A 26,995-nucleotide genomic window follows, 5' to 3' on the forward strand; every position below is an offset into this window, starting at 1 on the left:
AGGAAAAAGGGTATTTGTGTGGGTCAGGATTCAGCCCAGAGGTCTCTACCAACCACTGTGAGATGGCTGGATGGAAGAGTCCTTTAAGAAGCACAATATTGCTGCCTCCATCACTCTGAAAGCCAGTCTCCACCTCATTTACTATAAACAAACAGTCTCAGAGTGAGTTCTTGCTTTGATCCTTCCAAGTCCTGGATATCCAAGGTCTGTGCCTAGCAGGAAATTAGTCAAACATCATGGGAACCTACAAAAGCAAGAGGTGAGCCTATCCAAGCCTGAGCTGTTATCGAGGGCAGAGCCAAGTGAAGACACTGTTTGGATAACCCTTGCTCGGACACCACAGCTCTGACTTGCGTTGCAACGCAAATATTTACCTATGGCCTAAACAAAGTCAGTGTTTCAAAACTTTGTGCAAAATACTACATAACCCCCATCAGTTTCCTTGAACTTGTCTCGGAGAAGGAAAGATCTTGTGTCTAGTCCCTATGCTGGCTGTTCTCGGGAGACAAGCAGGAGGAAAATGAAGTGTCTGATCTACTTCATGGTTTTGTTCCTCATTTCTGAAGTAGGAAGCTTTGATCTTGTTATCGATGGAATCCCAGATGTGAGTATTTCCAGCAGGGCCCAGGGCTGCCTTCCTTGCTGAAGTCCAGATTGGTGCTGCAACTGGCTTCCGTGAGAGTAGAACTGGGTCATGTTCTCCTTGTGTCTCATAGTTTCTCTTCTACTTTGCACTAAAATAGAGAATTGAATGGCTTGGTTTTCACCAAACTTCACCAAATGCTTTTCACCATTACTTTTTAATATTATTAAAGCTGGGATAGAATGAGCATTTCCAATTTCTTTTCAGACAGGATTTGTATTTTTAACTCAGCTTTGCTTTTGCTGGTGCTTTCAGCCTTTACATATTCAGCTAGGCTTCTGTGCTCAGATTATAAGTGTTTTAGATTCCATTCCCCGGATTAAATAGAAACTCAGAACCTACGTGTCTTTTTGAATGGGGTCTCCTGTTTGGACCACCATGAATTTGGTGGTATGAACTCAGATTACTGTTAACAGAAATTCAAATACAGAGTTAAGATCCTACTGACTATACATTCCTTGGCAGAAGGATGAGATAACTTACAGAAAAACATGTGATTTTTTGGGATAATATAGTAATAAAAAGAGGTTTCATTATAGTTTTGATTCAAAAGTCAAAATTTAAAGGCCTATGCTCAGGTGAGACTGTATTTCAGTGTCTACATCCATTTCCATATGAATTAGAAACTGCTTCAAATTCAGATTTCCATTTTATATTGCAATCTTCCAGCTAAGTCAGCTTGAATCATGTGAAGCTTTCTTTTCTATTGCAAAACTAACAGAAGGAACCAATGAGAGGGATATTCTTTTTTTTTTCTTTCTTCTTACAGCACCTTTCATGACACAGTGAGAGTTTAATTCCGAGTTTATGATTCCTGTCAAAAATAGCCCAGAAAAATATTTCTGTGCTCTTCTCTAATCACTGTCATCATATCATGTTAACATCAATGTGCTTGAGCAATTCAAGTTTATTTTGTGCAAACCTTTGTGTGTACGCTATCGTCTAAGTTGGAGAGCAACTCATGAACCTTGACTTCTTAATTGCCATAAATAAAACTGCTAACAGAAGAGTTTTGCTGTGGTCCAAGAAGCCCATTTCTAATTTAATCTGTGCAGATGTGCATTTGGAAAAGATCTGATGTTCCTCTGTGTCATTTGGACAAATTTAGTTTCCAGACATAAGACTGGAGACAGTTCCTACTGGTTTGAGTAGAAATTCTCTGAACTTGCTGGTTTAGGTGAGATCAGTATCTGAAATGTCGAAGTTTCCATACACTGACAGATCCTGATGATCACCTGCCTCTTGCTCGTAATGTGCATCTGAGTCCATTAAATATTATTCCTTGTTTTAGAAGGAAAGGTTGTAAAATGATGGCAAAAGTCATGAAGTTAAGAGTATGTAGAGCTGGTTGTCCACAGAGGGAAGTGGAATGTAAGAATACACAGCAGTTTGGTCTCAGGTGGTTTGCAACTCTACTCCACGCTGGTATGTGGGGACATAAATATCTTCTGGAATTGTATTAGAGTGCTAATCAGCAACAATTCAAGTGATAAATCTAACTGCAAGACAGCAGCAACACATCTTTGTTTCCTCCCCTTTCTCCTTTAGGAAGTAGAAAATCTGATTGACATAGAAATCGATGGATTTCCTTCAAGCTCCAGGACAAGAAATGGCAGGTACCAGGTACAGTACCCAGCAATGCTTCCAGAAAAGGAAAACAGGAATCCCTGACAGTTTGTTCCATTTCAAGAGTTGTGAATGTGCAATCAGGTGGGACCAGCAGATCCTTAAATACAGTGAGACATTCACACATTTAGTTGGGATAACTGATGCCACTCTTCTGTAGTACCTAGAGCAAGGCCTTGTTTCATATCTGACTTCCTAAGGTAGAACCATAACATAGATGCCAAACAATGGATATACTTGTCTGTCTCATTTTGTGTGTGATACATGAAAGAAAAAAAAAATGGAAAAAAAGAGCTTCTGACACAGGCAATGTATGATGAAACTCTATAGTCCTGCAGGTAGTCCATTCATTCACATCTAGTTCAGGTCAGAAGTGTGCAGCACAGTATAACACGGGAAATCAACTGGAGAAGTCTGAGGTCAGGGAAGAAAATTTATTTCCAGAGTGCTGATGTGTTGCAGATAATTGTACACTGCTGGTTTCTGAAACAGAAGCATTTAAAACAACATTGCAGATTGTTGGGTTTTTTGTTGCTGTTTTTTGGCTTGGGGTGGGGTGTTTTGTTGTTGTTGTTTTGTTTTGTGTGTGTGTATGTGCGCTTTACAAAGTAGTAATTAAGAAAAATAATAATGAAATCAGTTGTTTGAAGATGTTGACTTTTACTGTGCTGAATGAAAGAAATGTTGTTCATAGTGGACCTTGTCCTCCATCAAAGCTCTGGTGTTGCCTTTCTTGAGCTTGTTCAGTATATCAAAAACAGAAGATCATCTTGAGTAAAGTTGGATTTCCCAGAATCTTTGAAGTTAAGAACAGGCAACTATGATTCATCTTTATCCTAAGGTGTTTTTTTTTTCAAATGGGCCTCACACAGAGTCTAATTGTGGCTTATTGACACCTGAAGATTCTATTACACTGCCAGAAAGATGGAATATTTTAGCATAAATATGCAACATTCCAGTTCACATTTGCCAGATTAGTATTTAAGTAATCTAATGACTATCTAAGCAGAATTCCTCACTTCTTCAGGGCATCATTTCTTTCCAACATATCTGTATTAGCATATGGATTATGTTGTCTCTGTTCTCCAGCTTTCTGTATACATAGTAATACAGATTTAGGCATATAGTAATTTGCAACCATACTTGTGTTTTTTGTTATACTAGATTATTCATTCTATTCCCATATATTATTTACCATTCTTTACCTTTCAAATGAGTCTTTGTAAACCAATAGAGTGAAGATCTCAGGATGACTTACTCTTGTGTTGAGTCACAATAAAAGATTAATAAATGAGGTGAAAATAAACCCAAAACATCTTAAGACAGTAGTTCTTGGCCAACAGCAGACACACAGTTACTTATTGTTGCACACTTTTGTTTTAGCACTGCATTTTTGGTCTGATTTTAGAGTCATCCTATGTGGAACCACAAGTTGGACTTGATGATTCTTGTAGGTCTCAATCAACACTGGATATTCTGTGATTTTATGGTTTTCCTACACTGAGCTCATTAGATCATTGGCAGCAAGACAACAAAACTCTTCTGCAGAACATGCTGATTAACTATAAAGACAAATAATTGTTTTCCATGCACAAGATTAGATATTTTAGTGAAAAAAAAATGGTCACTGAAGGATTCCAAAAACACTGTGCCTCGGGTATGCAAATGGTCCTTGAGACCACAGAAATAGAGTGGCCCATGGGTTGGAATGTAGATAACCTTGTGAACCTCTTGTGATGGAGCAGCATCACAACATTCACACACAGTGATCTGAGCAAAGAGTATTACAGAGAGCTAAATATCCATAGCCTGTACAGATATCAGGATAAGATAGGTCTTGGCACACTGAACTTAGGGCTCTGCATCTGTTAAGACCATATCCCTAAAACAGTTCTGGAAGCACTTGTCTGCAGCCCAACCCAAACTGTGCCACACATTAGAAGTTCCACAAAATACTGCTTCTGTGCAATGCAACCATCAGCAGATTTGGATGTGGTTTAAAAGAAAGGATCAGTCTCAAATTTTCTTGCTAGAAATAGCACATCTCACATGCCACAGAAGTCTCTTCAAGGCCCATGTTTTCAATAACCACACCAGCACTCAAACATAAAGTCTAATTATTTACAGCTCTGTCCTCTTGACCTGTTGGAATAATTAAGCTCTGCAACCTTTGGGATCCCAGGGGGATGGTCAGGCCAACCCATGTCTGATCAGTAACAACAGTGGTGGGAGTCACTACACGTATGAGCAATAAACTCAGTGTCTCCATCAGTACCTCCCCCTTTTCCTCCACCCTCACAAAAACAATCAGGAAGGAAACCTAGGCATCCTGAAATCTTTATGCACCATTTGCAAAGTTAGCTGGAAACCCAGGCCCTCACTGAAAAGCAGAAAAGTATCACAATAAATAAATAAAACAAAAACCTCCTTTGTGCTAAGGTCTTGGTCTTAGTCTTTTCAAAACAGAATTTATTTCATTTGAGGTTCATTTAATTTGTATTCACAGTTTTAATGTTCCCCACCCTAAGGACAGTTCTGATTCTTTATCAGATGTGAAGGGTTCGGTTCACTGTACAATTATATTTGTAGGGTTTCATAATGGGCTGTGCAAGGATCAATCCATCATGCTTTGCAGAGGGTACCTACAGTGCTGTAAACTTTCAGATCCTGAAATCCCAGCCTGGATGCTTCAGGTGGAACCTGTACTGCTGTGAAACTAAACCTCAGTTTGTTCTCAGTGAGATGGGAATCCTGCAGTGTATCTCACTTTAAAGAATCCTTAAAATCACTTCATTAAAATGATCTTGCTATGAGATGTATCACCTCTTGAGCATATCCATACTTTCATGGTGTATAAATAAACGTTAAACTAAATTACTAAATGTACAGCAAGCCTTATATACACCATTTGACTAAATCAGCTGCTGTAAGCATCATCTGTGGGTTTGGGTCATTCAAGTGCTACTTATATTTGAGATAGGATTGGTCTGGTTTTGTATATATTTATAATTAATCCATCAGTATGTGAAATAGTCTCCCTAGGCTCCTGATCATCATCAGTGGAGTAGAAGAGTTTCATTTTGCGGTATATAGTAGTGTGTGAAGTAGTTCAGGGAGTCTGTGATATCATAAAAATGTGAGAGCTGTCAAAGCTTCATGTTCAATAGACCCAGCTTAAGGCAAGACCATCATCTTCATAGCCCTCCTTTGAACACTTTATGATAGTTTTATGTTCTTCTTATATTGTGGCACCCAAACTACACTGAGTGCTCAAGGTGAGGCCACACAGCGCAGAGCAGAGGGGACAACCCCTTCCCTCTCCCATCTGACAGTGCTGGGCCTGGTGCACCCCAGGGTGCAGATGGAGAATCACCAATTGGAACAGTCAGCACAGTTTAGGGCACGAGTTGTTCAACCAAATGGAAGTATCTATTTCCAGATGAAAGAGATCATTCTGTTGGCTCTGAAGAGCTGAGGTTGCTTGGTGGTGACAAGCTGTAGACTGGTCATAGTCAGCAGTATTAAGCAATCACACGTCCTCCTACAAGTAGGGGAGCCAAATCCCACCCCAGGGATAGACAGGTGAGTTTCAGAGAATTAAACAGAATATTTCAAATGGCCGCAAGATGTCACCAAAATTTCATTGACATTTCCAACTGGGACTACTCATATGGCAGGAAATAAACCAATCATTAATGAGCATTGTTTTAGCTCATCTAAGCAGTGTGTACATAATCAAAATTGCATATATGAAAATGTACATATGCAATATCACTTACGCAAGGGATACATACTGTGTATGCATATTGCATAAAACGTAATAATAAAAATAAACAAAATAAAACAAAAGGAATCTGCTCACTAAGCCTGAGAACTCAAATGAATTCTGATCATTTTGGAAAGCAGCTTTTAGATAATTACCACTGTCTGATCTCTCAAAACAGCTACAATCTACGCTGCTAGTTTTGCTGAAATACTTTCTCTGTATTTTTCTTTTCTAGCGAAGCACATCTGACTGGGGGTACGTTGGAGATCTGGTGAGTTTTTTTCCTCCTCTGTGGAGAAAAATATTGAACAAAGTGATTTTGTAGTTAACCATTTTTTTTGGAAATCAATTCTTCTGTTTGTTCAGTTCCTTGTTTTTACTGCTGGTTGGGTATTAACCTAATTTCTTTAAACAGCCGACTGTTTGCACAATGCTGTTCATACAGCTGCTCTTCTGGGGAGAAGAGTATGGTAAATATGAAGAAATAAGCAACAAAAACAATTAGACAAAGGCAGTATCATAATGCACCAGTTTAATACTGTTCTACAACTGCTATGATTTAACCATTTACAATACTAGGTCAGTATTCAGTGTTCCAGATCTTTTTTATTTCGGGCCTTTATTGAAAATAGTAGTTTCTTTCTCCTCAGTATATGATGTTGAGGATTACTACATAACCCTTCTATGCTGGATTACACCAACAAAGACTTTCCAAGGACAAATTGCCTGGTGAAAAGCAAGGAAAGCACTCCAGCTTAATAACTTCTCTCTTTCAGATAAAACGTTATAATGAACTATATTCACATGGGTATCCTGCCGCAGTCACTGGTAAAATATGTAAGTGCCTTGAAATGGAATTCATGATCCACCTGGCTGCCATATTATAATAAAAAGTGATCGAAAAAGGGCACTGAGGCTATAAAAAGAGTTGAAATCACCCCCTAGGGCGTATTTTCTAGCTGTATCCCAAATTTATAGAGTTATTTTATCAATTACAGGTGGAGGATGATGACAAGATAGGTCTTTACAGCTACAAAGTTCAGTCCACTATAACATCCCGGCTGGCCAACACAATGATCCAAGCCAAAATGGTGAATAATGCAAAACGGTCCCAGCACATAGTATTTGATGTACAAGTTCCCAAAGGAGCTTTTATTGACAACTTTACTATGTAAGTAGTGGGCAGATGATATCAGCCTTGTGCTCTTGCAGGTTCAATAATAAGGGTGAACGTGGTGGGAGAGAAGTATTCTTAAAAACAAAACACCTTCTATCATTTTCCAGCTTCTGTGTAATTTGAGTGTGCTTTCTCAATGAAAAAAGGCTTACATCATTGTATTATCTATCTGTCCATCCCTTCGTCCCTGGTAATTATAGAGCCATTGGCCAATGTCAACAAAAATTGACAAAAGGACAGGAGTCTCAAACAGATCACTTGTCTTTGGCAAATTGACACCATATCAAGGGAGAGAGAGACCCAAATGAGAGCTCTCACTGAACAGCTTTTTTCAAAGAGGCAGCAGCCAGCTCACTGGTCAGCAGACATGAGCTGATCCGTGTTTCAAAACAGCCATGACATGAGTAACTGCTTCTCTTGTTCAAAGCACTGGGAAGTGTGAAGAAGGTGGAGAAGAGCAGTTCCTCCTTAGAACATGAGAGTGCCAGCTACATGAAATAAAGAAGCAGATAGGCAAAAAGATGAGGATCTGCTGGAAAACAAGCTTCATTAATTTGGTGTTAAATGAGAGCCTTGTTATTTTATTTCCCACTGGGTTATAAAGAGATTAGATCTGACTGATTTTTTTTTTTTTTAAGTAAAGTAATAATTACTTATTATGAAGTTTTTTCTTTTGCAAATGGACTGTCTTCTCTGTCCTAGGGATGTCAATGGTATAACATTTACCAGCTCAATTCGAGAGAAGTCTGAAGCCAGAAGAATGTACTCCCAAGCAAAAGCTAAAGGCAAAGCTGCTGGAATAGTGAGGTATAAGGATTTTGGCATATGGATAGTGTACTGAACTTATTCAAAGGAGGACTGAGCTGACCCATCCAAGGAGGAGAAATGTGACATCCTAGTAAGAAAAATGGGTTGGAAAAGCAGGTTTTTCTTACTTATAGCATCTTTGATATTTAACTGTCAGGGACTTAACTTGTGCTTCTGCTTTCAGCTTGATAAAACATATTGTGCTAATAGACAACTGCAGTTTCCTGGTATAGGTCACAGTTAGAACTGGATTCAGGAAATGTATAAATCTAAAAATAATGCAAAGAAGCTCTCATTTTCCTTGTATTTTCTCAAAATAACTCCACAGCTAACTTTTCAGGAGCAATGCCTTGGATATGGAAAACTTCAAAACTGAAGTGAATGTGCCCCCAGGAACAAGGATCCAGTTTGAACTTCACTACCAGGAAATGATTCGAAGGAAACTGAGTTCCTATGAGCATGTTATCTCAGTGAAGCCAGGGCGCTTGGCAAAGCACATGGAGGTAAAGTAGAGCTGGTGTGCCTTGGTAGTGTCCCACAAGTGAATCTTCCTTGAGAAGGCAGACAAAGTTTCTCTGAGCCTCATGACAGGCCATTTCTTCTACTGCTCCTTCCTTTTGTATGGGCTTGAAACAAATAGCCTCAAGGCCACTTGCCAGGTCATCAAGATAAACTTCAAACCAGGAGATCATATATTTATATGAGTGATGAGCGAATTTATCCTGCCTCCTCTCAATTCAGGTTGGATAGTAGGAAAAAATTCTTCTCAGAAAAGGTAGTGAGGCATTGGCTCAGTCTGCCCAGGGAGGTGGTGGAGTCACCAACCCTGAAGGAGTTCAAGAAACATAGAGATGTGGCACTGAGGGACATGGATTAGTTGACATGGTGGGGATGGGCTGAAGGTTGGACTGGATGATCTCAGTAGCCTTTTCCAACATTAATGACAGAGTTGGGCACTTCCTGAACTGTGACTGACTCATGTCAGAACCCCTTGGACTAATGAGCTTTGGTCCATATATACCCCTGTGTAAACTCACCTTGACTGAAGGAAAACAAACAAGATATGCTGTTAATTTGGAACAGGGCTTTTCACAATAATCCCAAATTCATTAGACAGTGTCCTATTAGACCAGATGTTCTCTGTAGGACAGTTCCTCCACACTTGGCTGTCTAAAAATGATTTGCCTTATTCACACCCTCTTTCCCATACTTTCCAAGGGTATCCTCTGTCTGCTGAAAGACAGAATTCAGGGCTCACTGGACGTTTCCATCTGGCCGTTCTTATGTTTCTGTGCCATAAAAGTTTTTCAGTTTTCCATAGCTTCAGCACAAGCTGTAAATCCTGTAAATCAAAGTTTGTTGCTCACATTTCCTTGGTGCAGGCTGTAGTCTGTTTCAAGCTGTCTAAAGGCCTGAGTAAGTCCTACTGAAAGGGACACCATCTTGCTTCCTAGTAAACTTACTATTAGAACCGCAACCAGAAAAAGCCTTTATCTCAGGCCAACAGGATAGAGCCTTTATTTTCCAAATCACCCTGGCCATTGAACCAAAAGTGAAAGTACTCTCCATCCTGTGCAGAGAAGAATAGACCTCAGCATTTTGTGTTCTTTCCGGACTCAGAACCCAAAGCAACACTTAGGCAGAGTCAATTCATACCTTCCTGAAAGCACGAATTGGATTTGTGCTTTCTTGCTTTGACCTTGATTCGTATCCCATTAGTTGCCATAAGGGGAGGCAGAAGGATAAAGAATTTCTGTCAAATTCTTCCTTTTCTTTGGACATATATTTTGTCTTTCCATCATGGTTTGGTTTTAGTATTATACAGACCCCCACCCCAAGTGAAACTAGCCCTATAGGAGCATTCTCAAGAATATCCCACTCTCCTGGAGTTTTCCTGAGGGGGGTTTATGGGATCCTGCCACAACAGTGGCACTGCATCATACTAAATGTCCTAATGTCCTCCTTTCCTGCCTCCAGGTGGATGTCCGCATTATTGAGCCACAGGGAATTCGCTATGTGCATGTTCCTAATTCACTTGGAGATCATTTCAATGGAATCACCACCATCTCCAAGGGAGAGAAAAAGGTAACAGTCACAGAGTGGAAACAGCATGAAACTTCAGTTTTCATATTTATTCCTACACAGTTATGGAATTTTCTCGTACTTCCTAAAGCATTTTAAAAATATGACCAAAATATACTATTTTCATTATTGCAATCTAACCATATGTACAAGATGCTCAAATACTACAGTGACAACAATACAGAAACAGAGTGTAGACCATCTTTCTTTGTGCAAATCTTTCAATTTGTAATTCTGAAAGAGCGGTACACAGGAATTGCTGGACATGAAAAGGGTGGATGATGAATGTCAGGTAGAATAACCATCTGCAATCTTAGTTCCAACTGAGAACATCTACCTGGGAAACTTTTTCAGGACTGCTCTTTTCCCTGACATGCTTACCCTACCTTTCTCTAGCATAGCTCTTGTGTGTAGATAAACCTTCCAATAGTAGAAAGTTTTTCCTCAATAAATGTCTATCAATGACTCTGGGAAGGTACAACTCTTTTCACTTTCTGATGGAGATCTAACGCAAGGTGTGTGAATCAGTCCCAGAAAGTCTGTGTATATTACTATCTTAATTTATCAGGCAGTACTGTTCCTTGATATCCAGGCTCAGCTTCATATCTCATTCACTCGCATTCCTACTTCAGCAAACTAATTCAAAAGTAATGCAGGCAGATATCATCTGAGAGAGTTTAATCAAGAATTTGAAGGCAAATAAGTGAACAGTAATTCAGAGCCCCATTCACCTGTTTTTATGGTACATTCTTCTCAAGCCTGAAGGCGTTATTTGTTGCCATTATTCACCTTTATTGTCATGGCAGTATTCTTAACAGCATATGTGATAGATATATAGCAAAATGTCCCCAATATTAAAATAGTCCCAGGTATTCATAACATTAAAAGAGAGGAAACGTTTCACATTTCAATGACCTTACAGTATAAAGAAGATGTTGTAAGAACCTTTGTGAGCGTACAAGAAAGCTTGCCGTGGGATGCATATATTTTGATTTAACTTCTCAAGAAATTTTGAGTTACCTGGTCAAAGTAGAGAAATGATAACATAACATCTGCATAACAAGTCACAGGACTAATGAGAAGAATTTCTACCACTCGGTTTACAGACAAATTACAAGCTCTCATTTCTTCAGGGGAAAAAAAGAAGCAGCAATAAACTTACTTTGAAAGCTAATTTGAAATATCGATAAAGTTCATTCAAGATAGTTTCAACTAAGAAAATGATAAATAAACCAGAATATTGCTCACTAGAAAAGAATAGCCCGGCTCTGATGGAAATATTTGATACTGCAGATATGGGTCACAGTGCTTGTGTCACAAATGCTACTACTGAATCAGCATATCCAGGCAAACCTCAGCGCAGTTTTTGTTTTCAAGTGACAAAGTCCATTTTCCATTTAAACTAGGTGTGTAAATAAAGAGAGAAGAGAATCTTTCAGTAAAAGAAATTTCATAAATAGATGAACTCTTTATTTCAATCATCTGCCTTTCTCACAACGTCTCATTAACTGATGATCACTTCTCATTTCAAGGCTCATATTTCTTTCAAGCCAACAATGGCTCAACAACGAAAATGCCCCACTTGCTCATCCACAGCAGTAGATGGAAATTTTGTGGTGCAGTATGATGTGAACAGAGAAAGCACGGGTGGAGAATTAGAAGTAAGTATCTCTGTTTAACCAGGACCGGTGAATACAGGAATTGCTGTCATTAGGCAAACTGTGCTAAACCTCATCATTGCATTACTTCTGAAGTTTGCTAGGCAGAAATTAAGCTCTGCTGGTACGTGTGGAGAGAACAAGCATCAGAAAGAGCTCTGTATCCAATTGAAAGAACAGAGAGATTTTAGGCGGACAGAATGGATTTACTTAATTTATGACTAAGTCATGGTCCCACATATAGTCAGGAGCAGATTTCTTTCTTGTCCACAAGCCAATGTCTTTCACACCTAGCACTTGTCTGGTGATTTAATGTTGAATCAAAGGGCAGTCACTGGAAGTTGGACCAATTTATTATGAGACAACCAGAACATCGATATTTTTATGTTAATATGAATCAAAGATATGAGAGTTGAATTATTACACAGGAAACAGGCATTTTAAAAACATGTTCATTCATCGCCATGCCAGTGCATGGCAGTTGTCTGAGAACCAGGCTCTGCTTTCCTTGATAAACAGTAAAGAGTGTAGATGGTGTATGGCTACAAATACACGTGTATGTGCAGAACTGGAAGTAAAAACTGACCCATTGAGAGTAACAGTATTTTCTGCTCTGCTATTATCTTGATTTTCCTGGCATCTTTACAATAGCTCATTTTACAACTAGGTTTATTATTTTATTTTGCAGATTTTTAATGGCTATTTTATTCATTTCTTTGCTCCGGAAAATCTTGATCCTCTGCCCAAAAACATTCTGTTTGTTATAGACGTCAGTGGATCAATGTGGGGACTGAAAATGAAACAAGTAAGTGTTTGACTTAAAGAACCTCCTGCCAACTTTTCCCATGTGCTTTACTATACAATTCTATGGCAGGTTGCCATTCAGATTTACCAGATTTGTTCTTTACACTTTGCTCTGTCAAATGCTCACTGCATTTGGTGAATATTTGATGAATCAAAGAGTTTGTGATTTTACTCTTAATTTGTAATACTCCTTTCCATATTGTAAAGAAGAGATTATGCCATTAGAACACCGATTTTAATTGTAAAGTGAAATTTTATTTGACAGATCATAAAGCATTTTATAAAGAACTTGAATCCCTTTTTTTTAAATCTCCCTCCCTATATCTTGGGAAAGTCTCAGTGAAGGTACTACAACCCCACCTTCAAAAAGATGTGGACAAGTTGATGGGTTGGTGGTTAGGCTGGATGATCTTCCAATCTTGATGATTCTATGATTCTCAGTTGTTGACTGCCCACTGAAGGGCAGTAAGAATGGATTACATAATATAACTCATGTGGAAAAAGAAATGCAAGAAATATGATTTATTCTGCAGAAAGAAGACCTGGAGAGACATAAGCAGTTTTCAAATATGCAAAGAATTGTTCCAAAAGAAAAACCCACCAACTGACATTAATGCCCACCAAGGATAGAATAAGATGGAATCAGATGGATTTACAGTAGGAAAGATTTACATTAGATAATATAAAAAAAAGCTTTGCAGTGCTAAGGGGGAAGCTTGTGATACTGTAAATCATGTGTCACTGAAGATTTTCAAGAGCTGGATATTAGTCTGGGATGATCTAAGGATGTTTGAATTTGCTTCAGAGTGTAATACCAAGGCTTGGCAGATTTCTTCCTTGGGGAAATCAATGCTGCAAAACTGGGACGTAGGCTAATCGTCACTTCTTTAAATCACATATCTTCAAACAGATGTTACCCAGCCCAAAATGACAGCACTGCAGGCAGAGTTAAGTCTCCTGAGCTAGTACAAGTAATTCCTCTCTCCTGGACCACGATGTATCGCAGACTGCTCCTCTCTCTCACACTCTTTGTTAGCAGGTGTTAAGCAAGGATGGGTTGAGGCACATGGATTTGTTCCTGCTAATTGCATTTTTTCCCCTGTGTTTCTTTAGAGAAAAGTTCTACTTTATGTTATAAATATATAAAAGATCTAGAGAACAGATGCTGGTTTTGGATTCCAGCACTCATGTTCCTATTCATCACAGGCATCTGTTTAATTGCAGCCATGTTAAGAAAATGCTTTCAAGAAAATAAAGTTTTAACCTGTTATTTCTGGAATTTCCTCTTTTCAGACCATCGAGGCCATGAAGGCAATACTGAGCGAGCTCCGTGCTGCTGATCAGTTTTCTCTTATTGACTTCAACCACAATGTCCGATGTTGGAGGGATAATTTAGTATCAGCTACCCCAGCACAGGTTGAAGATGCTAAGAAGTACATCCAGACAATCCATCCCAATGGGGGTATGAGGTTTTGATTGCAAGGTGCTCTTGACAGTTAGGTATCATAGGAACGGGTACCTCAGACAACATTCAGATTGGTGGAGTACTATTTACAAAAAGTCTGATTCCTGGGATGGGAAAAGCATGTCCTGGGCTAAAGGAGACCAAAGCTTCCACTTTATTGTGTTAGAGAATGGGATGGCACCTCTTTCCACTAAACAGGCTGACAGATGTGAGAGTAAAAGAGCTGTAGACACTTCTTCCTTCTTAGCATCACCACAGTATCACACCCCCAGGAATGAGGTTTGTCTATGTCTGCATGTCACCTCTGCATTACTAGGGCACCATAGGACAGCTGCTTTTAATCTGTAGGGCCTACCTGCAGCCTCACAGACTCCAAGTATCCATGAAAGACCACCCTTATGAAGCAGGGTCTCACAAGCCCACCTCTAGGGTCCCCAAGGGCTGTAAGTTGTAGACTACACGATGTTCTATTAAGTGCCACCCTGGGCAAAGTGTTCATCCTTTTTGTGCTTCATTTCCTTGTCTGCTAAACAAGAACAGTTGCCTTTTTCAGACTTTGGAAGCTTCACTGTGTTCCCACTGGAATTACTGGTGGTAGGAGGTATGAGGGGCCCCACATGGGGACAGCAGCCCAGTGCAAAAAGGAGTATCAAGACCTGCTCTCTTAATGGAACTTAGGGCAAAATGTGTATGTGTGTGTATTTACAAATGTGCTTAAATACTTATAAATATAGGTGTTCCCATATTTTAACATCACAGGAAGAAAAATAACATGCTGGTAAACAAACTCAAGAGCAAATAGATTATAAGCTATTTCTACTCACAGCACTATGAAACTGATCTGACACTCTCCATTTCAGTAAATGGTGTAATTCCAAACGAGGAAAATAGTGAAGCTCTGTTGAACACAATGGCCAATATGCAACAATTTTCAGCTTCTGTTTCCTTAGGGAACCAGAGTGGCAGCAGATGTACCCTAAGAATCACAGAGGAGAGGTTTTTCTGCTTTGATCTCAGGTCTTTGTACACGCTGATTAATTCCACTAGAATCTCAGAACTGATCTGTATTTGATAAGACACTCCACAAGATTCAAACCTGTTTTCTTCATTGTGTCTTTGACAGGCACAAATATCAATGAAGCTCTTCTCCGAGCCACATTCATCCTGAATGAAGCCCAGAATTTAGGCATGTTGGATCCTAACTCAGTCTCCATGATCGTATTGGTTTCTGATGGAGACCCGACAGTAGGTAAGGATTCTGCTTTAGACTAGAAGAAAGGACAGTGGAATTGCCTCATAAATGCAAGAAATACTTAGACACTTTGAGAGTAAGTTAAAAAAAAAATCTTTATTTCAATGGCTGCAGTGCTACAGATGCTAGAGATGCCAGAGATGCTATAGATGCCATGAGGCTGTGCACATAAGCTTTCACAAAAGATGAGCAACTACAGAGATGCATAAATCCTATCGGAGAGGTAATCACAACAGCCTAAGAGAAAATCTACTCTTACGATGATTTCAGCTCCTAATATTACTCAGTTCCAAATGTAACATCAGTCTGGAAAATAAGGCAGAAAGCAAATTGATCTGGGTTGAAATTGGTAAAGGTCAGAAGCAATCCATTAGTGTAAGATGCCGGCCCACAAGACGAACTGCCTTAGGTTTGTTAAAAAGCCAGTCCCAGTGGTAGGACATCATAAATATGACAAACAAAATCTGTGCAGAAATGTATTAGCCTGCAGAGAGCTTGAAGAAGTTCTGGGAGAAGTCTAGATGCATTACAATTGCAGACCTGAGAAATTAGTGAGAATTCTGCATACACAAAGAATATGTATCATATACCGAAAAAAAGTTCAAAGGAATTATCTTTAGTGGCAGTAAGTTGCTGATTTCCATCCTGATGAAGCCAAAATGTCACTTTATTCAGGGTTTATCTGACCAAATGGAGATTTAACATCTAAGCCAGCTGCCAAAACTTTTCTTGCAATTAAGAGGCACTTAAAGGGCATGAACGTTGTCACCCTAATGGAGACTTCCACCATTGCTCAGATGAATGTCACTCTGTGTTTCTTAAAGGTGAGCTAAAGCTGACAACGATCCAGAAGAATGTGAAGCAGAGCATAAAGGATGAATACTCTCTCTTCTGCCTTGGCATTGGGTTTGATGTAGACTACGATTTCCTGCAGAGAATTGCAACTGACAACCGTGGCATGGCCCAACGGATTTTTGGAAATCAGGAGACCTCTGCCCAAATGAAGGTACATTTCTAGCCCATTACCTTTTAAGCTGAGGATCCAGTTTTGCTCATAGCTGAAAACCTAACTCTGCTAACTAGAGTGGAGCGACTGTAGGTTCACAATTCAGAGAGGTGGGGGTCACTAAAGTTGTTCTTAGTTTTGGAGAGTCGTGCAGATGACAACCATGCATTAGCTTAAGTGCAAAAATTAGGTGAGAAGCAACCATGTTACACAACAGCCAAGACCTGGCCAATCTGATGATCAATTCTGGTACATGCACACCTTTATTCAAGTCTTTTAGTTGTAGTATGAACACATCTTTAAGAACAACCCATGGACCATCCCTTGGCTTCCACAGGATTTGAGCCAGACCTCCTTGCTGTACCCATATACAGATGTACTAAGGCTTAAATATAAAGCCTGCATTTGCGGGGGCAGAAAAAGTCCCTCTTGCCCACTGATAGTCCCAGTTTTGTCACCTGCTCTCCTTTCAGTCAGGGTGGCCCACGTAAGAGGCTTGCTTTGGGTACAACAGACTCACTTCTCTGTTCTCTGTCATCTCAGAGATTCTACAACCAGGTCTCCACCCCACTCTTGAAGAAGATACAGTTCAACTACCCCCAGGAGTCAGTGTCAGACGTCACCCAGAGCAGCTTCCACAACTACTTTGGTGGCTCAGAAATAGTGGTGGCTGGGAAGGTTGACACTGCAAACCTGCAGCACTTGGAAAGCGTAGTCACAGCGACAGCGGTGAGTGGGGCCCTCTCTAGGATACCTGCTCTTGGAGTTTGGGCTGCTTCATTCACTCATGTGTGTATAGTCTCCTTGCTGGTTGTGTTATGCCTTCTTGAGTCCTGGATGGAAGTGTGGGGAACCTCACAGGGGTTTGTCCCACAAGGTTTCGTAATAGCTTCAAGTTACAGCCAAGAGCAATCGCTCCCTGAAGTCTTCAGAAGAGCTTGCTTCTTGCAAGAAATGTAATACACAAAATTCAACTGCAAACCAGAATTTGCTCTAAGATGATGGAGTCATCCTTCATGCCTTGTGAAGGTGCAGGGAGACCCCCTAATGTATCTCCTTTCATGGCTGAAACTTCTGCTGCTGGGGACTTCAAGCAGGTGGCTCTACATGGTGATAGGTCCTTGTATTGTCCTTTCATGATCTGCCTTGTGGCATATTGCTCATATTTAATGGCTGTTCTTCCACATGGAGAAGAATAAGGTGAGGAAGAAATACATCTGGATCCTTCGTTCTGAGGAGGACTCAACAACACCTACAGAGCTTGGGAATTGTGATTTGATACTTGCTACAGAAATCAAGCATGTTCAGTATTCTTCCCATCTGAAACACAGCTCCCCTTCCAATGGCAGTTCTGGGGCTTTCTGATCTAGAAGTGACAATGGACAGAGCCAGAGTAGGTCCTTAATACCAAGCATCTCAGGAGTTGGACAAAAGGAGACCTCAGAGACACCCCATTCACCTGGCTCACCCTTCATTGTCCTTTTTTCTCATTTATTGCATAGGCAAATGCAGAGCTTGTCATGGAAACCTTGCGAGATGTTGAAGAGCTGGATGGTTTCATGAAGAAAGACAAATACGCAGATCCTGAATTCACTAAGAAGCTGTGGGCCTATCTGACTGTCAACCAGATGCTGGCAGAGAGGTGAGGAGAAATGTGATCTGTGATGGGAGGGAAGTGAAGCATGAGAGCAGTCTGGTCCTTCCTTAGACCACAGGGTTTCAAATTAGTAAGGTAAATAAATCAGAGTGAAGATAGGTGATATCTTCTGTCCTCACACTCCTATCTTAGCACTCATAGATATCAGGTAATAGAGTTTGGGAGCAGTTAAGTAGAGGAAATCTATGACTTTGACAGACCTGGGTGTGAAGCTGACTGGAAATGAAAAGAATTTGCCTTTCTGAGCATAAGAGATACAGAGTCTCAGGAAAAAAAAAGCCCTTTGACATTAGGAAGTCTTATAAATCCCATGTGAAGAAGAATGAGGTTTTCTGCTGGGACCAGAAGATGAGACTGAGCTTCTATGAGTCCAGACCAACGTCCACAGAAGCCTAGAATAGTCTCCTTGTACAGTGTGTTCTCATAGGCCTTCAGCCTTGCCTTATTTCAGCATCTGGATCCTACCATCTTGGCTCTATGACTGCTCTGTGGAGGTGCAAACACCATGGTTAGTGTGTGGAGCTACTAATTATGCCCTCTGTTTTATCTTCCACTCAGAAACACAGCCCCCACAGCAGCTTTGAAGAGGAACATCACCAAATCCATCCTGCAGATGTCCCTTGACCATCACATTGTTACGCCCTTCACTTCCATGCTGATAGAGAACCCTGAAAAAGATGAGATAATGCTGGCAGATCAGCCCAAAGACCCCAGAAGGGGATGCTGCTCGGGTCAGTGTTTCAGGCCACTACACTATCTGTCATTTTGTTATCCTTGAATTTTAAAAACTAATATGTCCATTGTTGAGACAGGCAGCTTGTGCTTTTAGGACAACGTGTACTTTCAGGGAAAGCTGACCAAATCTTCATCCACTTTCTCAGCATACTGTTAAGCAAGTGCTCTTTGAAACTATTGGATTCAGTGAGCACTGAATGTGTTGATATTACAGAGATAAGCTTTCCAATAAACACGCTATGTCACAGACTGAACATCTTACTGGAGCAGATGTCTATTCCTCACAAGCTGTAGAATTGACCAAACTGTATCACATCACCACTTTCATCTCTTGGAAGCTTCCCAAGGTTGTTAGCAATCAGATGTAAATATACGCAGTACCTGAGATGTCATAATAATATGGAGTGCCTCATTAATTAAACTCCTAGGTTACTCCTTTAAATTCATTACTTCATGTTCCTTGTTATAGCAACCTTGTTTCTAGCCAAATGAGGTGAAGTTGCCTTGTTCTGGCATCAGCTGATAGAGTCAATTGCAAAGCAATGGCTGTTGACTGTGGGTCATCCCCATCCAGTTGTTTTGCACCCTCACCAGCCAGCAATTTGAAAAACCATGACTGCTGCTGTTAGGAAAACATTGCCAATGCAATGTAATGAAAGCACTGAAAGTACAAGATCAACCCTTTGGACAACTGAGTCTGGTGATTTGCAACTTATTAATAAATAGGAGAGTTTGAATTGTCTATGAAGGAAAGAAGCGGTCTACAACAGGGCAATGGACAACATCTGACATTTCACACTGCAAGTGATGGTGACTTTGCTAAGAGCCCAAGCACATTCAGCAGAGTCAGTTCTCACACTCCTGGTTTACTATAACCGTGTCCTGGTGCTGCTTCAGTGAAATGAAATTTTCACATCTGTCAGTTGTCATTTTCTAGTTCATTTATTTGTCTTTTCAATTTGAAAGTCTGCAGCTGAGATCCAAAGAGAAATGAAATGTTTGTTACTTACCCGTGTGCTACAGCTCATGACTATCAAACAGGTCAGCACAGGAATGGCACGTATTACAGTGGAAATTCATGACAGATGACACCAGCAGACTAATTCAGATCATGTTTCTTTTGTTCTAGAAGATTCAGAGGATGCAAGCTTTTTTAACATTAGGTCCTTGTGTCCTTTGGTGTTTGACAGTGTAGTCAAAACTTGACAGCACTGAAATCAGGGTCAAAACATCTGTGGTTTTCAAGGGCAGTGGAGCATGACTTCTGAACCTCAGCAGAGGACAGAGGCTGTAGAAGTACTATCAAAGTGATTTGACAAGTGACAATCTCTGCTTGTGATTGTGTAAAACATGCAGGCTGTACCAAAATGGGTAATCTGAAGCAGCCTTCTCTCTCCCTGTACAAATGTAATTAGAGCTCCACTGTCTCCACTGTCTCCACTGAGCAGAGACTCAGTGTCTTCCACTGAAATTACACATTTTCAAAAGATTGGCCAATTGTCCTTTTATCAGAACAGGCTTATTGCAAAACTGGACTAAAGCTTCATGCCACATCTACCGTTTTCTTACAACTCTAGATTTTAAACATGCAGTTTTTCATTTGGCAGAACACTCACAGCAATCCTTTGAGGGTCTAGCTGAAGTGGGACCTATTCACATGAATGAGAGTTAAAATGTCAGGCTCCATTTTTCACCAGTAGTTTATGGGTAGCTTAATTGAAATGGTAAGTGGATCATGTTACTCTGATGGTGAGACTGGAGCAAATGGTTCCTATCTGTAGATTTGCCTGTAGTAAATAATGCTGTGCCTATTTACATTGGTATAATGATATCAGGCTCTGATTCAACACATTACTTTAAAAATTACACTGTTAAAATGTCTTCCCTAATGAAAACCTAATTTGACTGTCATTTAACAGGTACTTTAGGATTAACTCCAAATGCACCCGATAATAATAAAGGTATCCCACCCTGGGCCAATGTCACCGCTGTACCAGTCAGCTTCATGCCTGAGCAAAGGAGTCCTCCTGTCTCTGCTGTCAGCATAAACAGAGGTAAAAGCTAAAGCATTTCGTAGATCCATTTAATCATAAAATCTTTAAGGAGAAAACAACTGCTTTGACTAGCTGAGGAAGCTACTCCACACTGCAGAGTACATCAGTGTGAAAGGCCCTCGATACACCCATTGTAAAGGTCTGTGCATGGCACAGTCATCAGCATCGTAGATCACAGCCACCTCAAATTCCTGCAAATCCATCTGGTGCCCAAGGATTACACTTTGCTTTATAAAATATTGAGCCTCTTTGACTTTGAATAGATGAATCTGTAAAAATATGCCCTAAGTTACAAGAGTGAAACTAGTTCAGACCCAGATAAGGTCTAATAGTCACCACATCTGCTGCTGTGTTCTCCCCAAGGCTGAGGCTGTTCACTGAGCTTCTTTGCAGTAGCAAAGCTAATGTGAAGTTACTGCTATTGTAAATGGCAGCAAGAATGCTCTGTGGAAGATAAAAATCTCTGAATGTACTGATGAGTGATGGGTCCTGTTAACACTTGGGCCTTTTTCACAGCTCAATGCCTTCTTACATAAAGCAGCCAGAAGAGCCATTGCCTATAAAAGCAGTATAACTGCAATTACTCTGTGAGTGTGGCTGTGTGTGAATGTGCGTATTTATACAGCTGTCAAACAAAGAGCTATCCAACACCTTCCCTGTACAGATCAAGAGTTAATTTAAGACAGAGATAGTCAAGAAACAGCTTGGAAAAGAAAAGAAATGAGGAAAAGGTACTTGTCCACTGTATGTACGTATTTAGCACAGGAAATTCTTTGCATTCTGGCAAATATTGATCAGAACTGCATCAAGCTGAAGATCAAGCAGTTAGTGAAAATAAGGAAAAGAAATTGAGGACTATCTCCAGTATTCTGCATATTCAGAAGATATAATAAATTCAAAAAGCTTCTTCACTCTTTGGGATTTGATAGGATCACAGAATCGTTAAGGTTAGAAAAGATCAATGAGATCATCCAATCCAACCATCAACCCATCCCAACCATGCCCACTGATCATGCCCCTCAGTGCCACAACTACTCTTTTCTTGAACACTTCCAAGGATGGCGATTCCACTGCCTCCCTGGGCGGCCTGGTCCAAAGCCTCGCCACTCTTTCTAAGAAGAAATTTTTCCTAATATACAATCTGAACCTGCCTTGGCACAACGTAAGGCACCTCTCATCATCTCTCTGTTACCTGAGAGAAGAAGTCAACCCCCACCTCACCACAACCTCCTTTCAGGGAGCTGTAGAGAGCAATAATGTCCCCCCTGCACCTGCACGTACCACCGCTTTTCTGTGAAGAGAATTCTGATCAAGGGCCTAGGATTTGCCTTGGGTACAGGACAAGCTAATACTTCCAAAACATGAGGAACAGCAGTATTTGTGTGAAAGCTGGCCAGGATATCCCTACAGGCAGCAAAGAGTACAAAAGATGTCTCTGAATTTTGGCAGAGAGATGGTCAGCTCATCCTGAAAATTGCTTCAAAATGCTCTGAGTGCAGTGGCTCAATCCTCCTGTCCCTCATCTCCAGGACAGGTATAGAATCATAGAATCATCTAAGTTGGAAGGAACTCACAAACGCCATCTGGTCAAACTCTCTGCAGTCAATAGGGACACCCACAGCTAGATCAGGTGCTCAGAGCCCCAACCAGCCTGACCTTGAGTGTCTCCAGGGACTCCATCATCTCTTTGGGCAACCTGTTCCTCACCACCCTTATTGTAAAAACCTTTTTTTCCTATATTCAGTCTAAATCTCCCCTGTTTTATTTCAAAATGTTTCTCCTTGTCTTATCACAACCTATCACAACAAAGAAGGGGACAGACCCTGCTAAAGAGTCTGTCCCCTTCTTTCTTACAGCCTGCTTCTCACACCTATGTCTTTATGTTTCAGTTGACAATGACCCACATTTCATCATATACCTGCCCAAGAGCCAGAGGAACATCTGCTTTAATATCAACTCAGATCCTGGACATATCCTAAACTTGGTTTCTGATCCTAGTACTGGTAAGGGAATATAAACTGGATGTTGACAAACTGGACCAAAATTAGCGGTAGCCACAGAGATGATTATGAGGCTGGAGCACGGGATGTAAAGAGAGATACTGAAAGAGCTGTGTTTGGTCAGTCTTAAAAGAAAGACACTCAAAGTGAATCTTGTTGCTGTCTACAACCATCTACTTAGAAAACAAACGTAGCCAGAGAGTTCTTGGAGATGGATAGCAGAAGGACAAGAGGCAATAGAAATGAACTGATACATATAAAATACAGATTAGAGATTAAATACTAGGAAAAAAATTATCACCCAAGATTTAGGCAACATCTTCTCTGCTCTTCACAGGAGTCGTTGTCAATGGACAGTTAATTGGGGCCAAGAAGGAGGAGAATAAGAAACTCAACACCTACTTTGGCAAATTTGGTTTTTATTTCAAAAACAAAGGCCTGAAAGTGGAGATCGACACAGAAACTATAACACTGAAAGATGGATCTTACAGCATCATGTTGACCTGGTCTGACACAGGACACATCATTCGGAAACAGTAAGTTGCTGAGCATTTATTGCCTGCCCTGTGCAACTTAACATTGGGCTTACCCAACCCTGGGTGAGATCCAGGTTGCAAGGTGCCTACATTTGGCCATGTGCACCTCAGCTAAAAGACTGAGCTCTCATTATGAATATTATGAAGTTAATAAAGATTAGACAATGGGGCCAAGAAAGTCATTCAGTTGACCAAGGAGAATTAGGAAGAGTTGGATTTCTTTCTCTGCTGCTGACTACATTAGGAGCTAGTTGCCTAAATATAAGAATCTCATGTTATTTGAGGTGCCCAAGGGGCTCCTGATGTGACTCCAAACACCCACACCTTCACCTGCAGATTGAGAGTGAGCAGCAAAACCGGGCACCTTACAGCACTGGACCCTTGTTTAGGGAATGGGATCACTTCCTAAATTTCCATTCTTTGTAACAGGAGCTTAGATTTGTAGGGCAGGATTTGTTTGTGTGAACATGGGCATGAAGTGTCCTATTAGACACCATCCTGCCAAGCATCTGGGTGCTGCTCCCAAGGCTGTGAGTTTCTGTTGTCCTATCAGCCAGCTCCATGCAGTTGATGTGTTAGAGCATCTCAAGGGGATTGAGCACATATGTGTGACCAGCTGGACTGAGCCCTCTCTTTTGTTTTGCCTCTGCTAGGCTTCTCATATCAGTGAAGAAAGAAAGCAACGTTACTATCAGAGTGGGTGAGGAAATGTCCTTCATGGTTTTGCTGCACCGTGTGTGGAAGAATCACCCAGTTAATGTTGACTTCCTGGGAATCTACATTCCCCCTGAAAATCAGTTTTCTCCTGAAGCACGAGGACTGATAGGTAAGGGCTGCATGTTGGGTGAAGGGGGACACTAAGAAGGATTATTGCTAGGGTGAATCAGTTGGTTCTGGGGTTGCTGTAGTGTCTGGGAAGCTCCAAGAACCCTATAGAGCATAAACAGCCAGGAGGTTATTCTTCATCCCATGGGTGTTTTTATAAAAGGCCTGCTAGCCTCAATGACTGTCATGGGGCTTTCCCAGCCTGGCTATTCTGTTGTGACTTGAAAAAAAACCAAAGGTGAAACAAACCCCTCAAGCCTTTTATTTGTATTGAAGTTTTTAATTCAGCTCTCCCTTGAGTAGCACTGCTGTTCTGGCAAATAGCACAAAACAAAAGCAAGGGCTTAGTCCATAGGGAAGAACAGCCCTCTGAGCCCTGGACCCACCCAAGGCTCCCTTTAAGATGTGGGAACCCCATGCAGCAGATTGTTTTCCCAAATACTCCCCACAGCTCCAGTCTGCTTAAGTAGAAGCTTTCTGGCTCAGAAGCAGAGCTGTTTGCCCTCCCCATGTGGTCAGTCCTTTAGTACTGGAGACAAGATGCTGTGATCCATGCAGGAGTGGTTTGCCTGCTGCATCTAGTTTGGATTTTTAAAAGTGCCTACCATCAGCTTACATCACAGCCATAGAGGTTAGGACATGCAAAGAGCTTTTAAATTTCTTTGATCAGGTCAGTTTACATCTGAACCAGAAGTGTATATCCACAACCAAAGACCTGGGCAAACTCCAGAGAAACCACAAGCCACCATGGAAGTGAAAGGAAACAAACTCACTGTTACTAGGTAGGAATAATGTGCTTGATTGCTCTCTTTATGACTTTCTTCTCCTTTTAATGATCTCAAACTGCAGGCTTAATTAAGGATCTTGGGGATCCCCTGCTTTCCCTCTGCTAACAAATAATCTGTCTTTAGCTGTTGGCGAAACACTTGGATTCTTTTGTATTTTTAACATTACATGAGCAGTTCTGGTCATGTAGGTGTCCAACATCTGACCTTGGCTGCGTAGAAGTACCTGGGATCCCCACAGAGGGGCCCGTGCAGTCACAGAACTGTGAAATTCATTGCATTCTGTGGTTGTTTCCACTCTGCACACCCACTTTGACAGAGCGGTACCACGAGCCAGCAAGATTAACAATGTCTTGTTGTCTACTTGTCGTGACTCTCATTTTGGATGGCCTTTTCCTCACAGGGGATTGCAGAAGGACTACAGGACAAACCGTGTGTTTGGGACTGACGTGAAGTGCTGGTTTGTGCACAACAGCGGGAAAGGTTTCATAGATGGCCACTACAAAGATTACCTCGTCCCCCACCTGTACAGCTTTTTGAAGGAACCCTGAATGCTCAAGCGCTAAACCAGTTTATTATAGAAAATTCTTCTCTGCTCCTTCACACCCAGACCGGTAGCTGTCAGCCTACCAAACCAGATTGACCAAAGGTGACATCACCACCATTTCCTTCATAAGTGATCAGTGTTTCAAATGTAACTCCCTCTTCCATTCAAAAATTAAATCTATAATAAACTGACATGCTGGACTGTAGGAGGTATCTTGTACTAGCCTTGTCTAACAACCACTAAAGTCAAACTCCATTAAAAATTTCAGCTATTTTGTAATACACATCTCACAGCAGACTTGTAATAGTGTTGTGGCATCTGTAGTGTTGGTATCATACGCAACCAGATTTAAAAAAACTCATGCTTTTCAACTTCTTTCTTTTCAGAGAGCAGGGAAAATTTAAGTTCATGCAGTGCTGGACTTGGCAAAAAACAGCGCGTTTAAGATAAGCCCAGCCAGGATGATGTGCATTACATACCTGACAAATCTAACAGAAAAGGAAATTGGGATCATGAAGAGTCCCTGTTCTTTACAGATGTGCTAACCAATGGTCAGAATTTCCTTCTAATAGCTCATGCTACTACACTGCAGGAAAATGAATTAGGTGAGCCCAGAATATCTTGTTTCGGTTTTGGTAAACATTTTAGCACCACAGTGAAATTCACACCTAGACACAGAACTGGGGAAGTAGGATAAAAAGCCTGGAATACACAGAAATCACCAGCAGTACTAAAAGCTTCACTTCCAGGGGGATCAGTTGCCAAAAGATGTCATACTCTTCAATAGTAACAAATGAGATCAGTAGTGAAACTACCGTACACATGTACGTACCTAGAGTTGGATTTAAAACTCTGCTTTCACAGGCAACCTTAGGAAAAAAAATAATAAAATGTTGACCAGATTCTTCTCAGCAGCCCTAATGTAGGACAGGCACTCCAGTAGTCTACTTGTCTTCCTGTACTTTGGTGTCCTTTGCCTGTAAACCAAAGACTGGTATGCGATCCTGCTTTCAGTTTTGTTGTCAGGAGTGCATGGATTAATGCATGTTGAGTATCTCTTCAGAGCAATTCTCAGAAGTGTATGCACATCTTCTGCCTTAAGTTCCTTTCTGCATAATTGTCCATTTTTTAGATAATACATTACTGCTTGACTTGTATTTGTGCCTGGGATCTCTGGAAAGCCATTCAAATCGCCCATGTGAGGTTATTCCAGACAGCTCTTTCACTCAACCTCTGCAGTCTTTCAGTTTTCCTGCAGGGGTCCCCTGGAAACCACGAATCATGGTTCTCTGAAGTAAAGCAAGGGACGAGCAACAGTGAATTTGACACTGGCAACCTGAACTTTTAGACTGCTCTATGACTGGGGTACACATCCACAACAGCATCCTGCTCTATTCAGCTCACTAAGGAAGGGGCTGAGTAGCTTTTCTTTATGAAAAAAATGCAGTCTTTTGAAAGGATTTTTGCTCAACCACACAACACTGCTGAGTTTTCAGGGAAATAGAACTCTACGCTTCCCAAATGAGCATTGGCTACCTCTTCTCACCTTCCCCAGCTTCCTAGGTCTCAG

The 26,995-nt window shown here is 40.8% G+C and overlaps 1 protein-coding gene across 2 annotated transcripts; it reads left to right on the forward strand.

Annotated features, from left to right (window-relative positions):
- The first annotated feature begins 450 nt into the window (after nucleotides 1-450).
- Nucleotides 451-25,630, forward strand: ITIH2 (inter-alpha-trypsin inhibitor heavy chain 2). 2 transcript variants are annotated; one of them, XM_046942519.1, is made up of 21 exons: nucleotides 451-604; nucleotides 2,192-2,259; nucleotides 6,271-6,306; nucleotides 7,034-7,206; nucleotides 7,915-8,019; nucleotides 8,360-8,522; nucleotides 9,997-10,104; nucleotides 11,634-11,762; nucleotides 12,448-12,564; nucleotides 13,857-14,025; nucleotides 15,152-15,277; nucleotides 16,105-16,286; nucleotides 16,830-17,015; nucleotides 17,789-17,928; nucleotides 18,502-18,674; nucleotides 20,598-20,732; nucleotides 22,622-22,735; nucleotides 23,070-23,268; nucleotides 23,922-24,094; nucleotides 24,764-24,875; nucleotides 25,282-25,630. In XM_046942519.1, exons 4-21 carry the CDS (start codon nucleotides 7,109-7,111, stop codon nucleotides 25,427-25,429), a joined length of 2,577 nt encoding a protein of 858 aa, XP_046798475.1. In that variant the 5' UTR covers nucleotides 451-604; nucleotides 2,192-2,259; nucleotides 6,271-6,306; nucleotides 7,034-7,108; the 3' UTR covers nucleotides 25,430-25,630. The 2 variants fall into 2 exon arrangements, with proteins under 2 accessions (XP_046798475.1, NP_001124213.1); NM_001130741.2 differs by having other exon boundaries at nucleotides 2,192-2,266; nucleotides 25,282-25,627.
- The last annotated feature ends 1,365 nt before the right edge of the window (nucleotides 25,631-26,995 follow it).

The sequence above is a fragment of the Gallus gallus genome, chromosome 1, assembly GCF_016699485.2.
Source record: "Gallus gallus isolate bGalGal1 chromosome 1, bGalGal1.mat.broiler.GRCg7b, whole genome shotgun sequence".
Classification (NCBI taxonomy): domain Eukaryota; kingdom Metazoa; phylum Chordata; class Aves; order Galliformes; family Phasianidae; genus Gallus; species Gallus gallus.